At 38.0% G+C, this 19,589-nt stretch overlaps 2 protein-coding genes across 2 annotated transcripts; both read right to left on the reverse strand.

The window, feature by feature from the left end:
* Positions 1–367: 367 nt before the first annotated feature.
* Positions 368–6,223, reverse strand: LOC113040083 (granzyme A-like). The gene is made up of 5 exons (XM_026198334.1): positions 6,130–6,223; positions 5,819–5,969; positions 5,275–5,404; positions 909–1,163; positions 368–825 (listed from the first exon to the last, which is right to left on the reverse strand). The coding sequence occupies exons 1-5, from the start codon at positions 6,185–6,187 to the stop codon at positions 667–669; spliced, it is 753 nt and encodes a 250-aa protein (XP_026054119.1). The 5' UTR covers positions 6,188–6,223; the 3' UTR covers positions 368–666.
* Positions 6,224–8,229: 2,006 nt separating this feature from the next.
* Positions 8,230–9,701, reverse strand: LOC113040080 (mast cell protease 1A-like). Its single transcript, XM_026198331.1, has 5 exons — positions 9,635–9,701; positions 9,403–9,547; positions 9,110–9,263; positions 8,552–8,803; positions 8,230–8,470 (listed from the first exon to the last, which is right to left on the reverse strand). The coding sequence occupies exons 1-5, from the start codon at positions 9,690–9,692 to the stop codon at positions 8,315–8,317; spliced, it is 765 nt and encodes a 254-aa protein (XP_026054116.1). The 5' UTR covers positions 9,693–9,701; the 3' UTR covers positions 8,230–8,314.
* Between the last annotated feature and the right edge of the window lie 9,888 nt (positions 9,702–19,589).

Here is a 19,589-nt window from a genome sequence, read left to right on the forward strand (position 1 = left end):
TTTTTCCATACAATAAAAGTGAATGCATTCCAAAATCAACACTGGCCCCCATTGACATTGTCCATTGTATAGACATTTTCCATAGAAAAAATAAAGTCATGAGGGTCAGTAAATGATGACATTTATTTTGTGGTGAATTTTTCATTCAATTCTATAAATAGTGCATTTTAGGTGGATTTTCCTGATAGGTACAAACACTTTGGCTCTGTCAAACATTGCTAGCTTGCTTGAAAACCCTGACAAGCTTAGCACAACAGTGGTTTCATCATGAGGAAGTGGCATATGAGGAGAGTGTTTTGAGAAACATGTGTGAATATACACTTATTATTTTATGCATATTCACTTAGGACTGTTAGCTCGCAACTTGAATTTATTATTATTATTATTTTAATGTGTGTTGAGTCTGTGATGACCTTGCATAGGTATCAGAATTTCTTTTTTAGACGTGTCTGCAAACTAGACTTTCTCACAGACTGTCTGATCACATGCAATGAGCTCGACCCCCACAGGAAACTAGGCCGGCTGAGAACAGTTGACACCAATCTATCCACAGAAAAGATTTTGGAGCTTGTCACATCAGTCAAGTTTTATTCAATTAACTCAATTATGAAATGAGCTCGAAATATTCACACACATAAGCAGACTTGAAGTTTATTCATCAAGTTCTTACTTCACACCTTCAAGAACAGCATTTATCCATTTTAGATATTTGGAAATCTTGGTGTAGACATTTGGAAGATTAGGTGAGTCACAGTTGTTTTTTTCATATAATGAAACCACACCGACTGCGACATTATTGCACACCAAAGGTCCTCCAGAATCCCCCTGAGAAAAGTCATGAAAGTGCAGGGCATGAATAAAATTTAACTGTCAAACTATTTGTGATTAATCCAGAATATTATTTGTACCTTGCAAAATCCTCCACGACCGCCTGCACACACCATACGTGAAGTGGAGTAATCTTTTCCCCACTTCTTCTGACATACTTTGTTGTCAATGATGGTGACGTCCACCTCCATAAGCTTAGCACTTGATACATCACTGTTGTTGTTTGTTTTCCCCCATCCTGCAACACTGCATTTGACCTTGGCCTTGATGTCCTTATCTTTCTTTGGTATGGAGATCAACTTCACGTTCTTGCTCTTTTCGACTTCTCCATATAGCTACACCAAGTAATTCAACCATTAATGCAGATCATGTTCAAAAAATTTATACAAATTGGATGACCAACTTTTTTGTATTTACATTCTGTTTACTTATAAGGATAATTGGATTACTAGGTATGTTAGTATTTTTTGCAATTGTTACATGTATTTTTTAAAAGAATTGAAACATGAAACACAACAGTACAAAATTTTGAATAGTAATTAAGTATTGTAAATATTGTTCAGTTTACAGCATATAGGATCAGGGCCCGTATTCACAAAAAATCTTAAGGTTATAAGTAGCTCCTAACTTGCGGATTTAGGAGAAAATCTTAAAAATAGTGGGCGTGTCAGTCCTAAATGTAGGACTGCTAAATTTTTGCTCTAAGAGTATTTCACAAACCTTTTATCACTTAAATTATCCCAAATCTGTGAAACATTAAGAGCAGTGAAGAGGACTCCTAAGTCATCAAGACCAAATCTGAAATATCCTAAAATGGTTGTTGCCAACAATCTACCGCAGAATATATATATATATATATATATATATATATATATATATATATATATATATATATATATATATATATAATTTTTATTTATTTTTTCTAATTGGATTGGTTTGGGGGTTATCCCAACTCCAAATGTTTGATTAATATATGTTCTCGCATCCAGTTTGGTTTTCTTTTATGTTTGCATGTCTTACTATCAGCCATGATTTTTCTGCTTATTAAAAGGCTGTTTATATGCATATTACCAAAATTTTATGACAAATCATTAACGGGCGGTCTATGTGAAAATATAGTGCATTGGGCAGGACATCCATATGCTCACCTAACTTTCCTCAACCTCAAATATGGCTTATCATCTGAGATATGTATGTAGCAACTTAACATGGCAGCTCCATCTAATATTAACCTAGAAATAAGTGTGCATGTTTGTGCGGCGTGTGGAAGCTGAACAGCGCGCTTGGGCTACTGCGTGACAGATGGAGGCGCCTCTGTGTTCATTTGCTCTTAAAATACTTCGTCATTTTTGGTCATACAGATAAGAGTAATGCATCTTTTGTATCTGTAAATACTCTACGTTTATTCATGTGGACTCAGAATAGCAACACAATGATTTGCTTTTGTAAAATAAAGCAAGCATGATGTGCTTTCTATCATCTTGGACTCTGTGAATTGAGCGTGTCACTTTAAAACTCTGTGGATGCTTGCCTTATTACAGACATGACAAATATATCTATAGAGAGTGAAACTTTTAAATGAACCAATTCAAACAGAAAACAAATATTCTCACATTATGTTATCCGTATGAAGCATGCATACAGGTGCATACTGCGGAGATGAGTCACTGTCGCAGACTTCATCTCTTAAACTGAGAACAGAAAGCACTAGTGTAACAATACATTACGACATTACAGTAAATTAAAATGTTAATTCTTAAAACGAATAACTTCTAGTCGACCAGATATATCTTTAGTCAAGGGCAGCCCTAATGCATATTGGCTAATTGTTTATGAGAAGCATACATATGAGGCTGACACTGTAGCCTACTTATTTAATTAGTGACACTTCTGCATTTTAAAATATTTATTTGAATGTGGCAATTATTATTTTTATTTTAAAATCTTTATCTGAATAAGACATAATGTCTTGCTCTGCAATATTTTTATGAATAAGTCTCTGACAGAGACTATCAGCCAATCACTGTGTGCATAGTTAGTAAGTATGCTGACATCATCCATTGCAACAAGGTTAACCCCGGCCTTACTCTTAGTTTAAGACTTCTGTCTATTCCTTAGTAAAAGTTGGTCTCAGCAGCTTTGTGAATAGGTTTTAAGGCGTCTTGGCATTACATCCTATGACATAGGTTGTACTGTTCTTGGGGTCAGTCAAAAGTTTTTGTGTGTTCTCAGTCGTCTTTTCGCTCCTGTGCTGCTGTTCTAATAGGAGCTGATTTCCGTTACCGTTATGTTTCCTGGAAACGGCGTGCACCGGTGTGCAACAGGGTTTGAGATGCGTTTTCTCTTGTTTGGTGGGTGTGTCAGAACTGCAGTATTAAAGTTAACTCGCACAATGACTTCAAGGAAAATAATGTACACATGTGTTCGTTGCAGCTTGGTATACGCAACAACTGAGGATATTAGAAGACATGTTTGTCGTAAGTTTTATTGTCAAAATATAGGATATCAACATAATGATGCAGTTGTTTATATTTTTAGCTTAATTGCAAGTGTATGACATTTGGTATAGAAATAAACAATGGTAATTAAGTGCTTTTCCTAAAAATGAGAGAGAAAATACAGGGTATTAAAACCGTATGAACAACAAATAAAGTCAGTATGTGAGGCTAAATAGATGGCTCCGAAAATTCTTCACAAAGAATGGCCTTTTTTTTTTTCTTTTTTTTTTTTTTTACATCACATTTGTTTTATTATTTCTTCTTTAGCATACATTGCATAAAATGTATCAACAATACATCCTAAGTCACAAAGAATGGCCTTCTCAGCTGCCATAGTTGCAACGCTTGCGTCATCAGAACAGTGTGTTCAACGCATCACCGTTTCAGTTTAAAAAACGTTGTGCAACGTTTTGTCGGGGCTGAACGCAGCCCAGCTATAAAATCCAGCAAGATAGTACAACTTGGAGGAGAGAGGAAAGGAGAAAGTTTGAGCTGTCTCCCCCTCCCCCACTCGGAGGACCTTGACCTTGACTCTCGACTCTCACTTAGATTGTTATATGCAACTCAATATTGCTGATGCTTTAATAGTCCTTCAGTCAATTTTGGTCAAGTTGTTTACTTTATAATTTGTAGGGCGGAGGGTGCCATTTGTTTTGTTAAATCCTTTTCCTACTCCTTTAACTCCAGTTTTTGGGAAAGTTAGGTAGTTAAGGAAGTTTATTTTCTCTTTATTTATTTTCCCAGAGTAAGGTAGAGGTAAAATGGAGTAAGCAACTGTTTTGTTTATTCTGGCTATGTCCCCTCCTGAAGCCTTTTTGCTTTGTTCTTGTTACTCCTGCATGTATAAATAATATAATAAATCAAATTATGGTGGATCCTTTAGTGGTTTGCAGTGTTCTTAAAGCTGCGGTAGGGAACTTTTGACGCCCTAGCGGTTAATAAACAGAACTGCTTGCGTCTTGCAGGAGAACATCATAGCCGGAACTACTTCTCTCTGTTTATGTTTATGAAGAATCACAAAGGTACTGGGTTACTCCGCCGCGGTATCCCCGAAGCAACCAAAAATAATCCAAATATAAACACTTATTATAGGTGCACCCTAGTGATTCAGGACAAGCCAAAAACACGGTTTGGAAAATGGATTCATGGTGTACTCGCTTATTATATACATTTTTCTACATTTTGAACACTGTTCAAAAATCTGATTGGTTATTTTTTACCGGGAGCGATGGAGTTTCTGCAAATGGCAATAGGACCACTGGGAGGAGCCAGAGAAGCTTGATTTTTTTCACAGATTATCTGTCTCATATTCTACTGTCAGGACATAATGACAGGTTTAATAAATATGTAAAAAATATTTTTTTACAAAAGTTCCCTACAGCACCTTTAAGGCTGGGACTGGGATGAGAGGATCCATGTGGACTTCCGTTTCACTTTGTTACGTATTCTTCAATTCCCCTAGACTAAGTAGAAAGCGGGAACATAAAAATTGTAACTGCTATTTAGGAGAACCATTAGGGTAAAGATAAAATGTTTTGTGAATATGGGCCAAGATCAATAATGTATTTGCTGATGTAAAAATCTTATGTTGTGGCATCTCTGATCTTACATATTGTAATTATAACAAAAGACAAAACAAATAATGTTTCCACATTCCCATTCCAAGTCACATCCAAATGTGTTGTGAAATCCAATCCAAATTCAAATTGTCAGTGTGCCTCAGTCTGAACGATCATGTTTCAGGTAGCTTGTTTTATCACTTTGTTAGGTTGGGAAACAATGTTTGAATCAAAGCATTTGATGATTTGTCAGTCCCTTAATATCAGATTTAAAACCAAATCAGATTTGTGTGCAATGTGAACAAGGTAAAACTTTGTTTAGTGTATAGTTAAAACACTATTGCTTTATTACAGTTTGCTCTGCCAAACCTAGCAGAGTCATTTACCTGAAGTAGCATGATGTCATTTAGCAGACTAGGCTTATACCCAGGGTGGATGTGGTAGAATTTCACACCCATGCGACCAGTGCCTTTGGTGTAATCATGAGCTCCAACCACAACTGTCAACTTGTCTCCGCTGTCAAGATGAAGAAGAAAACAAACATTGCTTTAAGAAAAAAAAAACAGTATTTGTTGAACTACATACCAAAAGTAATGACACTGAAGATCCATTATTAATTCCCCAAAGAAAGTTTCAGTAAACACTTCTTAAAAGAGACATTTTTCTTAGTGTGAAGCCCATTTTAATAATCCAAGAACCCTTTGTGCAGTGGAAATGTTCCATGGATGATAAAGGTTCATCATACACCCTTCAATGGCACTAAATAATCTTTATTTTTGAGACCGTATGAGTCGTGGGCCCATTTTTTTGGGTACTATTATACTTTGTGTTATTTCCAAAGAAGTCGCACCAAGTGATGACCTTGTGCTGCAGTATGGGGCTCTCTCTTTGCCTCGCAGTAAAATTGTAACAAAAAAAAAAAACACTTACTATTTGAAGCAGTGCGCAGCTGTCATGACAAATTGTGCAGACACAAGGAAGCCACCGCATATGTGTTTTTGATTTCTTTGAATTGAAACCATGTAGGGTCTTGAATGAGGTTTGACTTCTGTGCCGTTCACTATACCCACTTGCACAGATTCTAAGATAGAGAAAAATTGTTTAGGTTGGTTAAGTGAGAAGTAGACTTGAACTAATACAGAGCATGTTGCTAACATTGCATAAAATGAACATTAAAATACCATATATTTGATAAATGTAGAAGACATAATAGAAGTCAGTTTTTTTCAGCATTTTCTTACCTGGAACACTCAGGTTTGGTAGCATGGTGACTAGCAAAAGCACAGAGATGATCATCATGCTGTACTTGGAAGGCTTCTCAGGAGTTTCTGAAGATCTCACTGGTGTTGATGGTGGTATTTAATGCAAAGTGGGCTAGTTTAGCCCCCCAGTACCAGTCATAATTCTTTCACAGCTTGATGTGGCTTTTGCAGCATTTAGGGGGAAAAGATAGGTGTTAGGTTTGTGGTCTTGATGCAAGTAGACTATTCTCCCCCATGTATGATGTGAATGATAATATTTCTTGTAAATTATGTTAGGTGTGAGAAAACTGTCTCTCTCTGGTTAGATCTCTGAAGGTCAGTTCACACTGCATTAAAAGATGCCACCCAAAAGTAACAGTTGGTGGGGTTTTGTCTGATCATCGCATAACCCATGTTGCCAAAGATCAGTGCTTGTTTTTGTCGATAGAACCAAACCATGAGAAGTGACATGCTATACTTGGTTGGCTCATATCTCAAAATTTTTAGTTGACTTTACTTAAAATTCAAACAATTAGTTGATTTTAATTGTAAATAAATAGCAACCTATTCAATTTGCATACTATGCATTTTTGCTCAGAAAACCCTCATACGATAAAGTGACTAATACAATGCTCTATTTAAAAAATCTATATTTGCAGATGTTGTTGCATTGGTGGTCTTTTTGGTAATGTTACCTCATGCCTGTGTGCCATCGGAAGCTGGATAATGGAAACACACTCTACTGAAGAAACACTTAATTGGTATTTTTAAGGCAATCAGTGTTCAAGGTTTTTAACAAGTAAATCAGATTGTTCTTCATGTAAATACAGCATAGAATCTGAAATTGCCATGTTACTTTAGTTAGAAGAACTGGTGTCAAAAGTATTGACATTCCTTACTCAGGTAGAAGTAAAGATACTAGGGTTAAAAAAAACACCTTTGTAGAAGCTGAAGTATGAACTCAAGCTTTTTACTCAAGTAAATGTGTAAAAGTACTGGTTTAAAAACTACTTGAAGTATAAAAGTAAAAGTAATGTAAGGGAAAAAATGCCATTAAGAACAAAAGCTTAGGCCGCGCCACATGGGCCTATTGTGCACTACCCCACCTCCTCATTTTTCTAAAGGCCATAGGCCATAATGACTATTATGTTACATTAAAATGTTCATGTTGAAACATTTGGGATGCACTTACCTGTTTCAGACACATATGCCCACTGAAAATGAACACACTTTAGTACAATGCAAATACATTAAAAGACTAGAGATATGATTACTAGTTGCCTATAAGTATTGATATGGTGCAAAAAGTCAAACTTCAGAGGCATGTCATCAATAACCTTTAATGGAACGTTAATGTACATCCAAGCTGAGCTGCAGGAATCTGCGAGGGCAATGGACAATAAAATTGGTGTAACCAGGGCAGGCTTGGGTAACAATTACCCTTGTATGGTTGTCTATTTACAATAACAGTAACGAGTTACAAAGTTGGTATAGCCTACTTATCACAACATTGTCAATCGCATTGTGCATCTACCAACTACCTACTGTAGCTTAATTTGCGGAGGAAGAAGAGAAAGTAAGGAGTAGAAGTAAAAAGTTTAAAAAAGTTTATTTTGTTTTTCTAAGATCTGCATGCTTTTTAAGGTCCACTAATTACAGTATTAACAGTCTTCTATTAAACTTGTATTTATTTATAGATAGATTATACGGTAACACTTTAGTATAGGGTCCAATTCATACTAATAACTAATTGTTATTAGCATGTCTATTATTAACATATTGGCTGTTTATTAGTGCTTATAAAGTACATATAATGCATGACATCCATAATCCTACCCAATACCCTAAACTTAACAAATACCTTATAAACTATTAATAAGCAGCAAATAAGGGGTTAATTGAAAAAGTCATAGTTAATGGTTAGTTAATAGTAAGAATTGGACCCTAAAATAAAGTGTGACTGATTATACACATCCACATATGTGTATGTATATTGATGGAAACCAAGTGAACTAATGTGAAATCACTTGGGATGTGTCCACCATGTACAGTAATATAATAATTATATGTGGTGACAATGAGGACACTATACAACTGATTGATGCTTGCCATGTGATACTTTTATTGAAAGAAGGTTTATGGGACAATTCAAGAAAAGATTTCTTCTTTTTCATTTTCCATGAAGTCACTTAACATTTCTCATGTTTTTTTTAATCCATGGAAGATAAGCTGAAATCTTGGTATACACATTAGGTGCCTGGGGTGAATTACATATGATTCCACCAAAAGATGTGATACCAACTGCAATGTTTCCACAAACCAGAGGACCTCCTGAATCCCCCTGAAGAAACAGATCAGCACGTCATTAGTGAAACCAGTTCATGCATTACCATAAAATCTGTGAATCATCTTTTGTACGTACTTGGCAGGTTCCACCTCTGCCACGGACACAGATCATCTGTGAGTCTATGTAAAAAGTTCCCCATCGATTTCGACACTCTGCAGGGTTTTGTATAGACACGTCTGCCTCCAGTAGTTGAGCACTCAAATTGCCATTGGGCTTCACTGTTCCCCAGCCCATAACACTACAGACACTTCTTGCTTTTACATCTTCTCCTTCCTTTGGTAAATCTATCGTTTTAACATTGTTGTTTAGATCTATCTTTTTATCTAACTGGAATTCAAAAACACAACCATGATTAATAAGCATAATGTTTAATAAGTATAATTGCATTTGATTTTACTGCTGTTCTTTAGGTTAGGACAGAAAACGCAAAGGCTAAGTTGAATTAAATTATATGATTTAATGAGCCTCTAAAAAAGTATATTTCCTAAATTTTGTTCACTTTTTTTTTTTTTTGCAGTTTTTTTATTGGTACAATGAGCAATACCTTGGAAACAGATTCAAAAAAGCCCTTGGTATTTTCTGTGTCCTGACCAGACATTGTTTTCAACAAGTAATATTATCACAGTTGTTTACCATCAAAAGCATGATGTCATTCCGTGAAGTTCTTGAGCAGGATTCAAGATGTGGGATGCATTTCTTCACTTTGATGCGGTTCGAGCTTGTACTCTTGGTTATGTCAAGCACACCAACCACAACTGTCAGAAACTGTGGACATATCTCGACAGGCCTTATTAGAAAGATTGATTCATGGAATTATGATGCGTATTTATGACATACAATACACTGTATAGTTGCACTGCAGTCATTTAGTTAAAGCTCATTTTGTTAACGTAACGTTTCAGTAAAAAGGTCATCAAAACCTTTACCAATTCCAGCAATGTGCAGCAGTCAAGACCCACTGATCAGAGATGAGGAATCCACCACAGGTATGATTAAAGTTAATCTGAAGAGAAGCCATGTAAGGTCTGTGCTTGGCCAACCTGCCATTCACTATACCCACGTTCACATGAGCTGAGAGAGAGAGATAGTGTTATAAGTTTTCAGTATTCAGCACATAATAATGAAATCTTTTTAGAATTCATACACAATCAGTCTCACCAGTGAAGGTCAGGTGTGGCAGCAGAGAGGCCAGCAGGAGCAGAGAGATCATGATCATGATGAAGACAATCAGTGAGCTCTCACTGACAAAACACTGTATAAATATACTTTAAACAGGGGGTGGAGACATTGAGCTACCTACTCCTAAAAAAAAAAATCTTGTAAAATGAGCGAGCACAGTTCTTGTTAATCCTTGTGATCACAGATTTAAACCACAGATGGTTTGGGTGATAAGAATTAAGCATGTATTATGATCATAAATAGGAATGATGGCAATGTGCTTTGCACCTTAAAACCGGCAGATAAAAATGCAGGCATTTCTCACTTAACATTCCTAAACCCTGGGTTAACATTTTTATTTGCAGATGTGAAGCATCAATGTAATTGACTGGACAAAGGGAGCATGTGACCTGTTTATACAATGGCTCTAGCGTTATGCATTCTCTTATTATTGCAGACTGTACTATCAAGTTTTTCCTGAATGGACTTTTTGGTGAACTGTAAAGATTCAAATAAAATGGCCTCCTCTTCACTCCCATTCATGCTTTATTTTACATGACCTTATTCTACAGCTCTAATCCCACCCAATACCTAAACTTAAAGGGGGGGGTGAAATGCTATTTCATGCATACTGAGTTTTTTACACTGTTAAAGAGTTGGATTCCCATGCTAAACATGGACAAAGTTTCAAAAATTAAGTTGTACGTTTGAAGGAGTATTTTTGTTCCAAAGTTTCGGAAAGTTTCGGTTTGTCACAAGTTTCGGAAAGTTTTTTTCGAGTATGGCTCTGTGTGATGTTAGATGGAGCGCACGCTCCCGTATAGCAGAGCACTGAGAGCACAACAGACTTCACTGATCAGAGCGAGAGCGTCGCGAAAAGTCACAAAAGAAGTGTGTTTTTGGTTGCCAGGGCAAGACAACCCTGCACAGATTACCAAAAGAGAAACAGCATTAAGGGACCAGTGGATGGAGTTTATTTTTACAGAGCATCGACGGAGTTGTGCAAGTGTTTTTGTTTGTTCCCTGCATTTCGAAGATGCTTGTTTTACAAACAAGGCCCAGTTTGACGCCGGATTTTCACATCGTTTATTTCTTAAGGATAATGCAGTCCCAACGAAAAAGGGTCACGATCGTGTGTTGGAACCGCAGGCGGTGAGTAAAACTGCTTCAAATATCTCTGTGTTGTTAACTTAGCTATCGGCGTGTAAGCACATCAAGTAAACCTTGTACACCTTTAAAGAAAAAAATACGACATAAAGTGGAGTCATTTTCCAAAACCGCTAAGCAAATATATACAGTTTCAGTACATACCACATAGAGACGCCTTTGCTGATGCTGCTCTTGTTAAATTTCAGCCTCTGGATCTGATTCTGGATCATAAATAAACAGCTGAATCTGACTGTTAGCCATGGTTTGTTTTGGATGTTTTTTTCCTCACGGTAATGTCACAGCTTCCAAACGCTCTCAACGCAAAACCTTACTCGCGCTCGTGATTCTTTAGCTCCGCCCACACGTCACGCCTCCAGTCGGTCGTGTTTTTCCGGGAAAAATCGGTACAGACTATTTTTCTGTTATAAATATAATAAAACTAAAGACTTTTTGGAGATATGAAGGATGCAGTACTACTCTATAGGTACTCAAGATTAACAGGATATTGAGTGAAAACGAGCATTTCACCCCCCCCTTTAACTACCTTACTAACTATTAATAAGCAGCAAATTAGGAATTTAAGGCAAAAGTAGTAGTTAATAGTGAATAAATGTTCCTCATTCTTAAGTGTTACCACACATATTGTACATGAGTCATGACCATATTCTACATCCTACCCAATACCTAAACCTTTACAACTACATTACATACAAGCAGCAAATTAGCAGTTTATTGAGGCAAAAATCATAGTTAATCGTTTGTTAATAGTGAGAACTGGACCTTAAAATAAAAGCATGACCTTAAAACCCATAAGAACTTCATTCAATTGAAGATAAAACCAGATGATGAAGTTGAAGTGCAGACTTTAAGCTTTAATTCAAGGGGTTGAACAAAACTCTAACATAAAATGCTTAGAAATTACAACCATTTTTATTAACCGTCCCCCCCACTTCTAGGGGCTCAAATTGGACAAATAATCATATAATCACAAAATGATCATTGGTCTTTATGGTCTTACATATATATATATATATATATATATATATATATATATATATATATATAAATTTGATCAATTATGATACATTCTGTACACAGTAGACCAATCAAAGCATACCGGGTAATCTGACCAATCAGAGCAGAATAGACTCATGCAAAGGAGGGGTTTGGAAAGAATCAACTTGTCATGAGTCCGGACCCGTTGTTCCTCCCTCTCACCACCAGAGGGCACCACTTCCCCATCTCCCGGACTCATTCACGTTAACACTACACATCTGGTTCACTCTGCACACCTGTTGCATCCACTCACACACTTACACACACCATACTAATTTTCAGTTAGTATATATTCTGGCTGCATTAATTGTTGTTTATGTATGCTGTGGTTCCTGGTACTCGTGTTTTTGCATCTTTGCCTGTCACCATGATTTGTTTGTTTTGTTTTTGCTGTGTTGGTTTTTGTTCTTTTTTATTAAAAAGTGATAATTTCCCTGCATTTGGACCCAGACCCTGCTTCTTCCTCGGCGCGTGACACTTCGGACGAATCCTAGACCTTTTTCACATTTACAGGTTTCTCCACAGCAAAAGTTGTCCTAGTTGGGTATACTTTGAGAGCAGTGAATGGGAGAGAACCACAGATGTATATAAATGGTAATACGTTGATTTTCCTAAATCTCCTTTTTTTTCAACGATTATATCTTTTCCTATTAAACCTGCCACTTATATACGTTATATATTAGGGGTGTGCACGGATAGTCGAACATTCTTATATTCGTTCTGCTCTAATTATTCGATAAATAAAAATGATATTCGAATTTCGCAAAAAAAAATAAAAAAATAAATCACAATAAAACCTAATTTGGTCACTTTCTGTTATTCTCCACGGCATATTTGAAGATATATGCAAGCAAAAAATAATTAATGAATAAGGGGCCGTTCACATATTGCGCCTAAAAACGCGTTGAAAAAGCTAGGCGCGATGCTTTCACCTTCTTTCCAAAGCGCTCAGGCAGAAGCGCTCCTGAGGCGTCTGCCAATGACACGCTCTCTCCATGAAGACGCGGAAATTTCAGCAAAGGATAAATGGATTTACAGCACAAAAAATCGCTTTCAGTAGCTCTGCTACTAAATTTATTTCAAAATGGCAATCCATATACAGCTATGATGAGCTGTTCCTTCATCTTGGCTGAGTTTTCAACGTTGTTACGGGAAAGGATGAAGCTGAATGTTTAGTTCTTGTCACATGACCTGCGGTGCACTTGCGGCATTCTGAAAAGTTGAGATGTTTTTAACTCGATACAGTGCGGACGCGCCTGGAAAAAACGAAATTTCATATGGATCCAAACCGTTAATAGTGCCGATTCTGTGCCCATACCGGTCCCTGACAACCCTATTTTGTCTATCCCTTAAATCCCACAAAGCTAAACTACGCTACACTTTGCTGCTAGTTTGGTAAACGTTAAACGTGCTAACAACCATTCACACAAGTACTTTTAACAAAAGTGTAGTTAGAAGCTGTCAACCCTCCCGTTTTTATCCAGGATTCTCACATATTTGAGCTCTTTTCACGCTGTCTTCCCGTTTTAGTATTTTCCTGTAAAATATCCCGTTAGCCCTTCGATCGGACCTGTCAGTCTCTGTACTGTTTTCCTGTTGCTACCCCTTGCCCTTCCAGCGAAACATATGTTTTCAAAGCATCGTTTTGCTTACTTGAAAGCAACCTTAGCGTGATGTCGGGCTTTTTAAGATAGCGTGGTTGTTGTGAAAGCACGATTTCACGCCAATCTGCAACTAAAGTCACGTTAGACCTAGCTTCACAAATCGCTTAACTTTAGTTAATGCAGCAGTTTTGTAGTACGACTTTTTGCTGTCAGCAGAGGGATAGCAACAAAAAGATGAATGTTGAAATTTCCCGTATTTTGGATGAGTACCCCGAGAAATTTCCCTTATTTTCAATGTTGACTTAAGCTATATAAATGAATATTCAGATGTTATGGTTTCCATGGTCGCGCCTCCAAGCAGGAAAGCGGTGTAAAGTTAATCCATTCTCATTTTGTTTTCCCCATTGCGATTATGTGTTGCGCTATTACACCCCACAATACAGCAACGGTTTACCATGGTTGAAATAGATTTTTAATTAATCAAATTAAGACACATGGATGAGAGGGAAGTACGTCTAAACACTGCGCAGTAGTCCGAGTAGCAGTAAAGGAGGCTATCAATGTGGCGGCCTCGCCAAGTAATGACATCACGATGTGTGTGTGTGTGTGTGTGTGTGTGTGTGTGTGTGTGTGTGTGTGTGTGTGTGTGTGTGTGTGTGTGATTTGAGTTTTCCCGGTGGGGAGGGGTATTAGAATTGTGCTCAGAAGAAATTAGCAACAAGAGAATGGAAAATGGAGGGGAAAACTGCCTTTAATCACGGGATGTACAGACGTCATTTCATTAAAAAAAAAAGAAAAAAAAAGGAATATTTCAGTGTTCTGTGTAAACTCTGACTACCAAGGTTTAATTTGAGATTGATGGAAATGTCCTTGCTGTGTCAGTTTAGTCTTCAAAATTCATGTTTGCAATGTAGTTTTTTTATATATATATTTTTCATATTGATAGTCATATACACTTCTAGTGTTTTTTATTTATTTTTTATTTTTTTTGTTTCAATATTTGACCTGGCAGTGATAGTGCTGTGAATTTCATATTTTTTTCAATATCAGTTTTTGTAATGTAGGTGTTTTATAAATGTACTTAACTATAAGTAAATATGCTTTAAAATAAGATGTAATTTTGTTTTATTCAGTGTTACTAGCAAACACTAACAGCAAGGTACATTAGTGTTTGTATTTTGTAAGTATTAACTCTCCATACATTGCGCTTGAAAAAGAAGCTATTGTGACTCTTGTTGGTGAATTAAATATATTTTGTGGAATAAAAAAAGGGAGGGATTATGACTGCTCATAGTCCAGCATACGGCATTCGAGTTGAACAAAAGTGAATATAGTTTGTCCAAGGTTTTTTTTTCTTATCTCATCACTGTAGTTGTAATGTCTGGGAAGCCAGAATGCGCATCCATCTACAGATACTGTACATGTATTAACTTAACCCAGTTTGTTATATATATATATTAGGGGTGTAACGATACGCGTATTCGTATTGAACCGTTCGGTACGACGCTTTCGGTTCGGTACGCGGTACGCATTATGTATACCGAACGGTTCGTTGGAGTAATTAATTATATTTGGAAAAAAAAAAAAAAGAGAGAGAAAGAAATATAATGATATGCGTTCAACAAGGTAGCCCAATAACCCAAACAACGTAACAGGCAACGCCCCTGACACTCCCGAAGAAGAAAAAAACACCATCTTATATGTTTATGTTAGGCTACTCAGCAGGCGCTCGCTCACTCAGTACGCGCTGAAGGCTCGTTGCAAAATAGCCAATGCGTTTAACAGACTAGAAATGAGAAGATCCTCCAATAACCAACAGGTCTGGTGTTTGGGTGCACTTTGGATATCCTTTAAGCTATAATGGTGATGGCAAGAGAGTGGTGGATAAAAAAACAACGGTATGTCGCATCTGCAACATGACAGGGTACACCAGCGGGAATAAAAAAAAAAAAAAAAAAACACCAGCGGGAATATCTGGGATATATGCGTCAGTACTATCTGGGAAAAGACGAAAAAAAGGAGAAACATGCACACAGCAAACTATCCCTGCAGCATTTAGACACTATAGCTTACAGGGAATCCAACCCAAACACCAGACCTGTTGGTTATTTTAGGATCTTATATTTCTGGTCTGTTAAATGCATTCAACATTTTGCAACGAGCCTTCAGCGCGTGCTGAGTGAGCGAGCGCCTTAGGGGCCGTTCACATATCGTGCCTAAAAACGCATGGAAAACGCTAAGCGCGTCTTTCTCCTCCTTTCCAAAGCGCTTGGGCAGAAGCGCTCATGAGGCGTCTGTCTTTGCTAAGCAACAATGACGTGCTCTCTCCATGAGACGCGGAAATTTCAGCGAAGGATAAATGGATTTGCAGCTCTAAAATCGCTTGCAGTAGCGCTGCTACTAAATTCATTTCAAAATTGCAATCCATATACAACTATGATCAGCTGATCCTTCATCTTGGCTGAGCTCTCAACGTTGTTACGGGAAAGGATGAAGCTGATTGGTTAGTTCTTGTCACATGACCCGCGGTGCGCTTGCGGCATTCTGAAAAGTTGAGATGTTTTTACATTTTGCTGTATCTAAAACGTATCGAACCGAACCGAACCGAACCGTGACATCAGTGTATCGTATCGAACCGAACCGTGAATTTTGTGAACCGTTACACCCCTAATATATATATATATATATATATATATATATATATATATATATATATATATATATATATAGATAGATAGATATATAGATGCTGTCAAGATCTGGTCACTGAACTTCCGTTTATTCACCACCAGAGGTCATCTTCCACAACACAGACTCTTACACTACACAGCACACCCTGGACTACATTTCCCATCCTCCACTGTACCAATCACATTCACCTGATAACAATCACACTATTCACCTGAGACCAATCACACAACAGCACATCATCAGGCACGCTTTATAAGCATTTGACTTCACCTCACACACTGCTGAGTATTGCTTGCACATATCCCTCCCCTAGCGATAGCTGTTTTCATAGTCTTGTCTTGTCTTGTTTCAGTTATAGTTTTCATAGGTAGTCTTTTTCCTGCTTTGCCCTAAAAGTGTCTGATATTTATATTCAGACAATTACACGCTGTTGTCCCTTCACAGTTCCTACTCTCATAAATTACTCTCATTGCATGTTGACTTTTATACCTAAATATAATGTTAAACAACACATATTTCAGCCCAATGAATGTTTTTGTACTGTATGTTGTCTCCCTCTCTGTGTTCTGTCTGTTTGATGCACGTGCCCTAGGCATCGGCGCTTTTTCGGTAAGATTTCAACTTAAAGCAGACTGTCAGGTGACATTTACAGATAAGTATATTTTGTGCCGAGGATGCACACAAGTATCCGTAAAAGTGCCTGACAGGCAAACCCTTACATTAATGCATCAGCTTGAAGCTTGAAATAAAGATTTATCATATTTTGGGCAGCTTGGATCACTTTTCTTGCAGGAGCTCATTCTGTTTCCTCCAATATTTGCAGATGCATTATGTCCATAGAAATTATTCAGTGTGGTAACTTGTTGCAACCGGCTGCAATATTGCAGTATGAATTGTGCTACCCTGTCAGATTTTGCTACCTCCCATTAAAACAGGTGGCAGATAAAATAGAAAATAAATCTCTTTGCTTAATTCAATTGCAAAAAGTGCTATCTGTCAGATTTTGCATGATATTAAGTCAAGTCACTTTTATTTATGTAGTGCTTTAAACAAAAAAGGATTGCGTCAAAGCAACTGAACAACATTCATTAGGAAAACAGTGTGTCAATAATCCAAAATGACAGTTAAAGGCAGTTTGTCATTGAATTCAGTGATGTCATCTCTGTTCAGTTGAAATAGTGTCTGTTTTTATTTGCAATCAAGTCAACGATATCGCTGTAGATGAAGTGACCCCAACTAAGCAAGCCAGAGGCGACAGCGGCAAGGAACCGAAACTCCATCGGTGACAGAATGGAGAAAAAACCTTGGGAGAAACCAGGCTCAGTTGGGCGGTCAGTTGTCCTCTGACCAGACGAAACCAGCAGTTCAATTCCAGGCTGCAGCAAAGTCAGATTGTGCAGAAGAATCATCTGTTTCCTGTGGTCTTGTCCCGGTGGTCGTCTGAGACAGGTCTTTACAGGGGATCTGTATCTGGGTCTTTCGGGGATGTAGAGGTCCTTTCTAGGTGCTGATCCAACACCTGGTCTGGATACAGACTGGATCTGGTGGCTACGGTGACCTCGGAATAAGAGAGAAACAGACTAATATTAGCGTAGATGCCTTCTAATGATGTAGCAAGTACATCAGGTGTTATGGGAAGTGTTCCCGGTTCCGGTTTACCTAATTAATGCAGCCTAAAAATCCTTTTACGGATTTGGATATTAGAAGCATGTTAGTGTGTTATGTGTACCCCAGGTTAAAGAGATGGTATTTAAGGGATTATATTATCAATACTGCAATTCCTAAAAGCATTCCTAATTTAGCTAACTATGCTCCTAACTTTAGATTTGCTTCCATTCTTAGCTTTTTTAATTTGATCATTACTTCACTAAATGCTCCTTCTGGAGCAGTATTATTTGGTAAATAAGTACAGCTTTGTTGCCAAAACATAACACTTACTTTTCCTTTTTCAGTTAAAGGTGCTGTATCTAAGTTTTTGACTCTACTAAAGCCTAAAAATACTATAATATATTTTCAGATATTTCAGAAACTTAACATACTTGTTTATCTGTAAAACATGATACAATTAGTTATTCTCCTGTGAAAATGTTTGTTCTGGGCCGGAATGCCCAGGGGTGTGTTCCAGAAAGCAGGGTTAACTTACCTTGAACTAAAACCTGAACTCTCGGTTGATTAACCCCAAACCTTGCTTACTCGAGGTATGTTGTTCCAAAAACGCGTCTGGGAGTTAGTTCATTGAACTCAGAGTATGTTCCTGGTTAACACTCAACACATTGATGACCAAGATGGCGGCGCGAACACATCGCGAGGCTCAGCGTCTCTCCAGTTTTTGCAATTTTGCAGTATTATTCCTGCTCATCTCGGGTCTGTTCGTACTGAACAGCTTTGCTTTAACATCATACACCCGACAGGAGCTTTTGGATATCGGTGAGGACTTTACCAGCAGTTTTATCACCAATCTTCGACTCATCCCTGAGATCGCTAGAACAACCGAGGCTTCGCACTCTACCCGGCCGGGCGGAAGTGCTCGCAGGCGGCGTCGAGATCGTAAACAAAGGCAGGGGAAGCGCGGAGGTCTAAGAGCCAAGCTAAAGCTAACACCGCTCCGGCTCTCTTTACCCAGCATTTTCCTCGCTAATGTGCGGTCACTGGTGAACAAAATGGATGAGTTACGACTCCGCATCACCCACAGTAAGAGACTTATGGACTGCAATGTCATGGTTTTCACGGAAACATGGCTACACAGCGACGTACCCAACAATGCTATTGAGCTAGCAGGACGCTACACGCTCCGGGCAGATAGAATGGCAGATGACTCCGGCAAGACAAGAGGTGGTGGATTGTGCATTTATGTCAACAAAGCTTGGTGTACGAACACTGTCATTGTTGGGAGACACTGCTCAGCTAACCTAGAGTTTCTCATGGTTAAATGTAGACCTTTTTACCTGCCACGGGAGTTCACTTCCACCATAATAACCGCAGTCTATATTGCACCGGATGCTAATGCCAAGCTTGCTTTGAACGAACTTCATGCAGCCATTAGTAAACAACAGACTGCTCACCCAGAGGCTGCTTTTATTGTCGCAGGTGATTTTAATCACTGCAAATTAAAAACAGTACTCCCCAAATTTCACCAGCATGTTTCCTGCCACACCAGAGGAGACAAAACTTTGGATCATGTTTATACAAACATCAATGGAGCTTACATCGCGAGCCCCCTCCCCCACCTCGGACAGTCTGATCACCTTTCTTTGTTTCTCACCCCTAAGTATTCACCACTCATTAACCGTGTGAAGCCATCAATGAGGACCATCAAAGTGTGGCCAACTGGAGCAGACTCTTTACTTCAAGACAGGTTTCAACACACTGACTGGAGTATGTTTGCTTCACAGGCTGCCTGTGGCTCTCACACGGACATTGATATCTACACCTCCTCTGTACTGGATCACATCAAC

Source organism: Carassius auratus, chromosome 22 (genome assembly GCF_003368295.1).
Source record: "Carassius auratus strain Wakin chromosome 22, ASM336829v1, whole genome shotgun sequence".
In the NCBI taxonomy this organism is placed as follows: domain Eukaryota; kingdom Metazoa; phylum Chordata; class Actinopteri; order Cypriniformes; family Cyprinidae; genus Carassius; species Carassius auratus.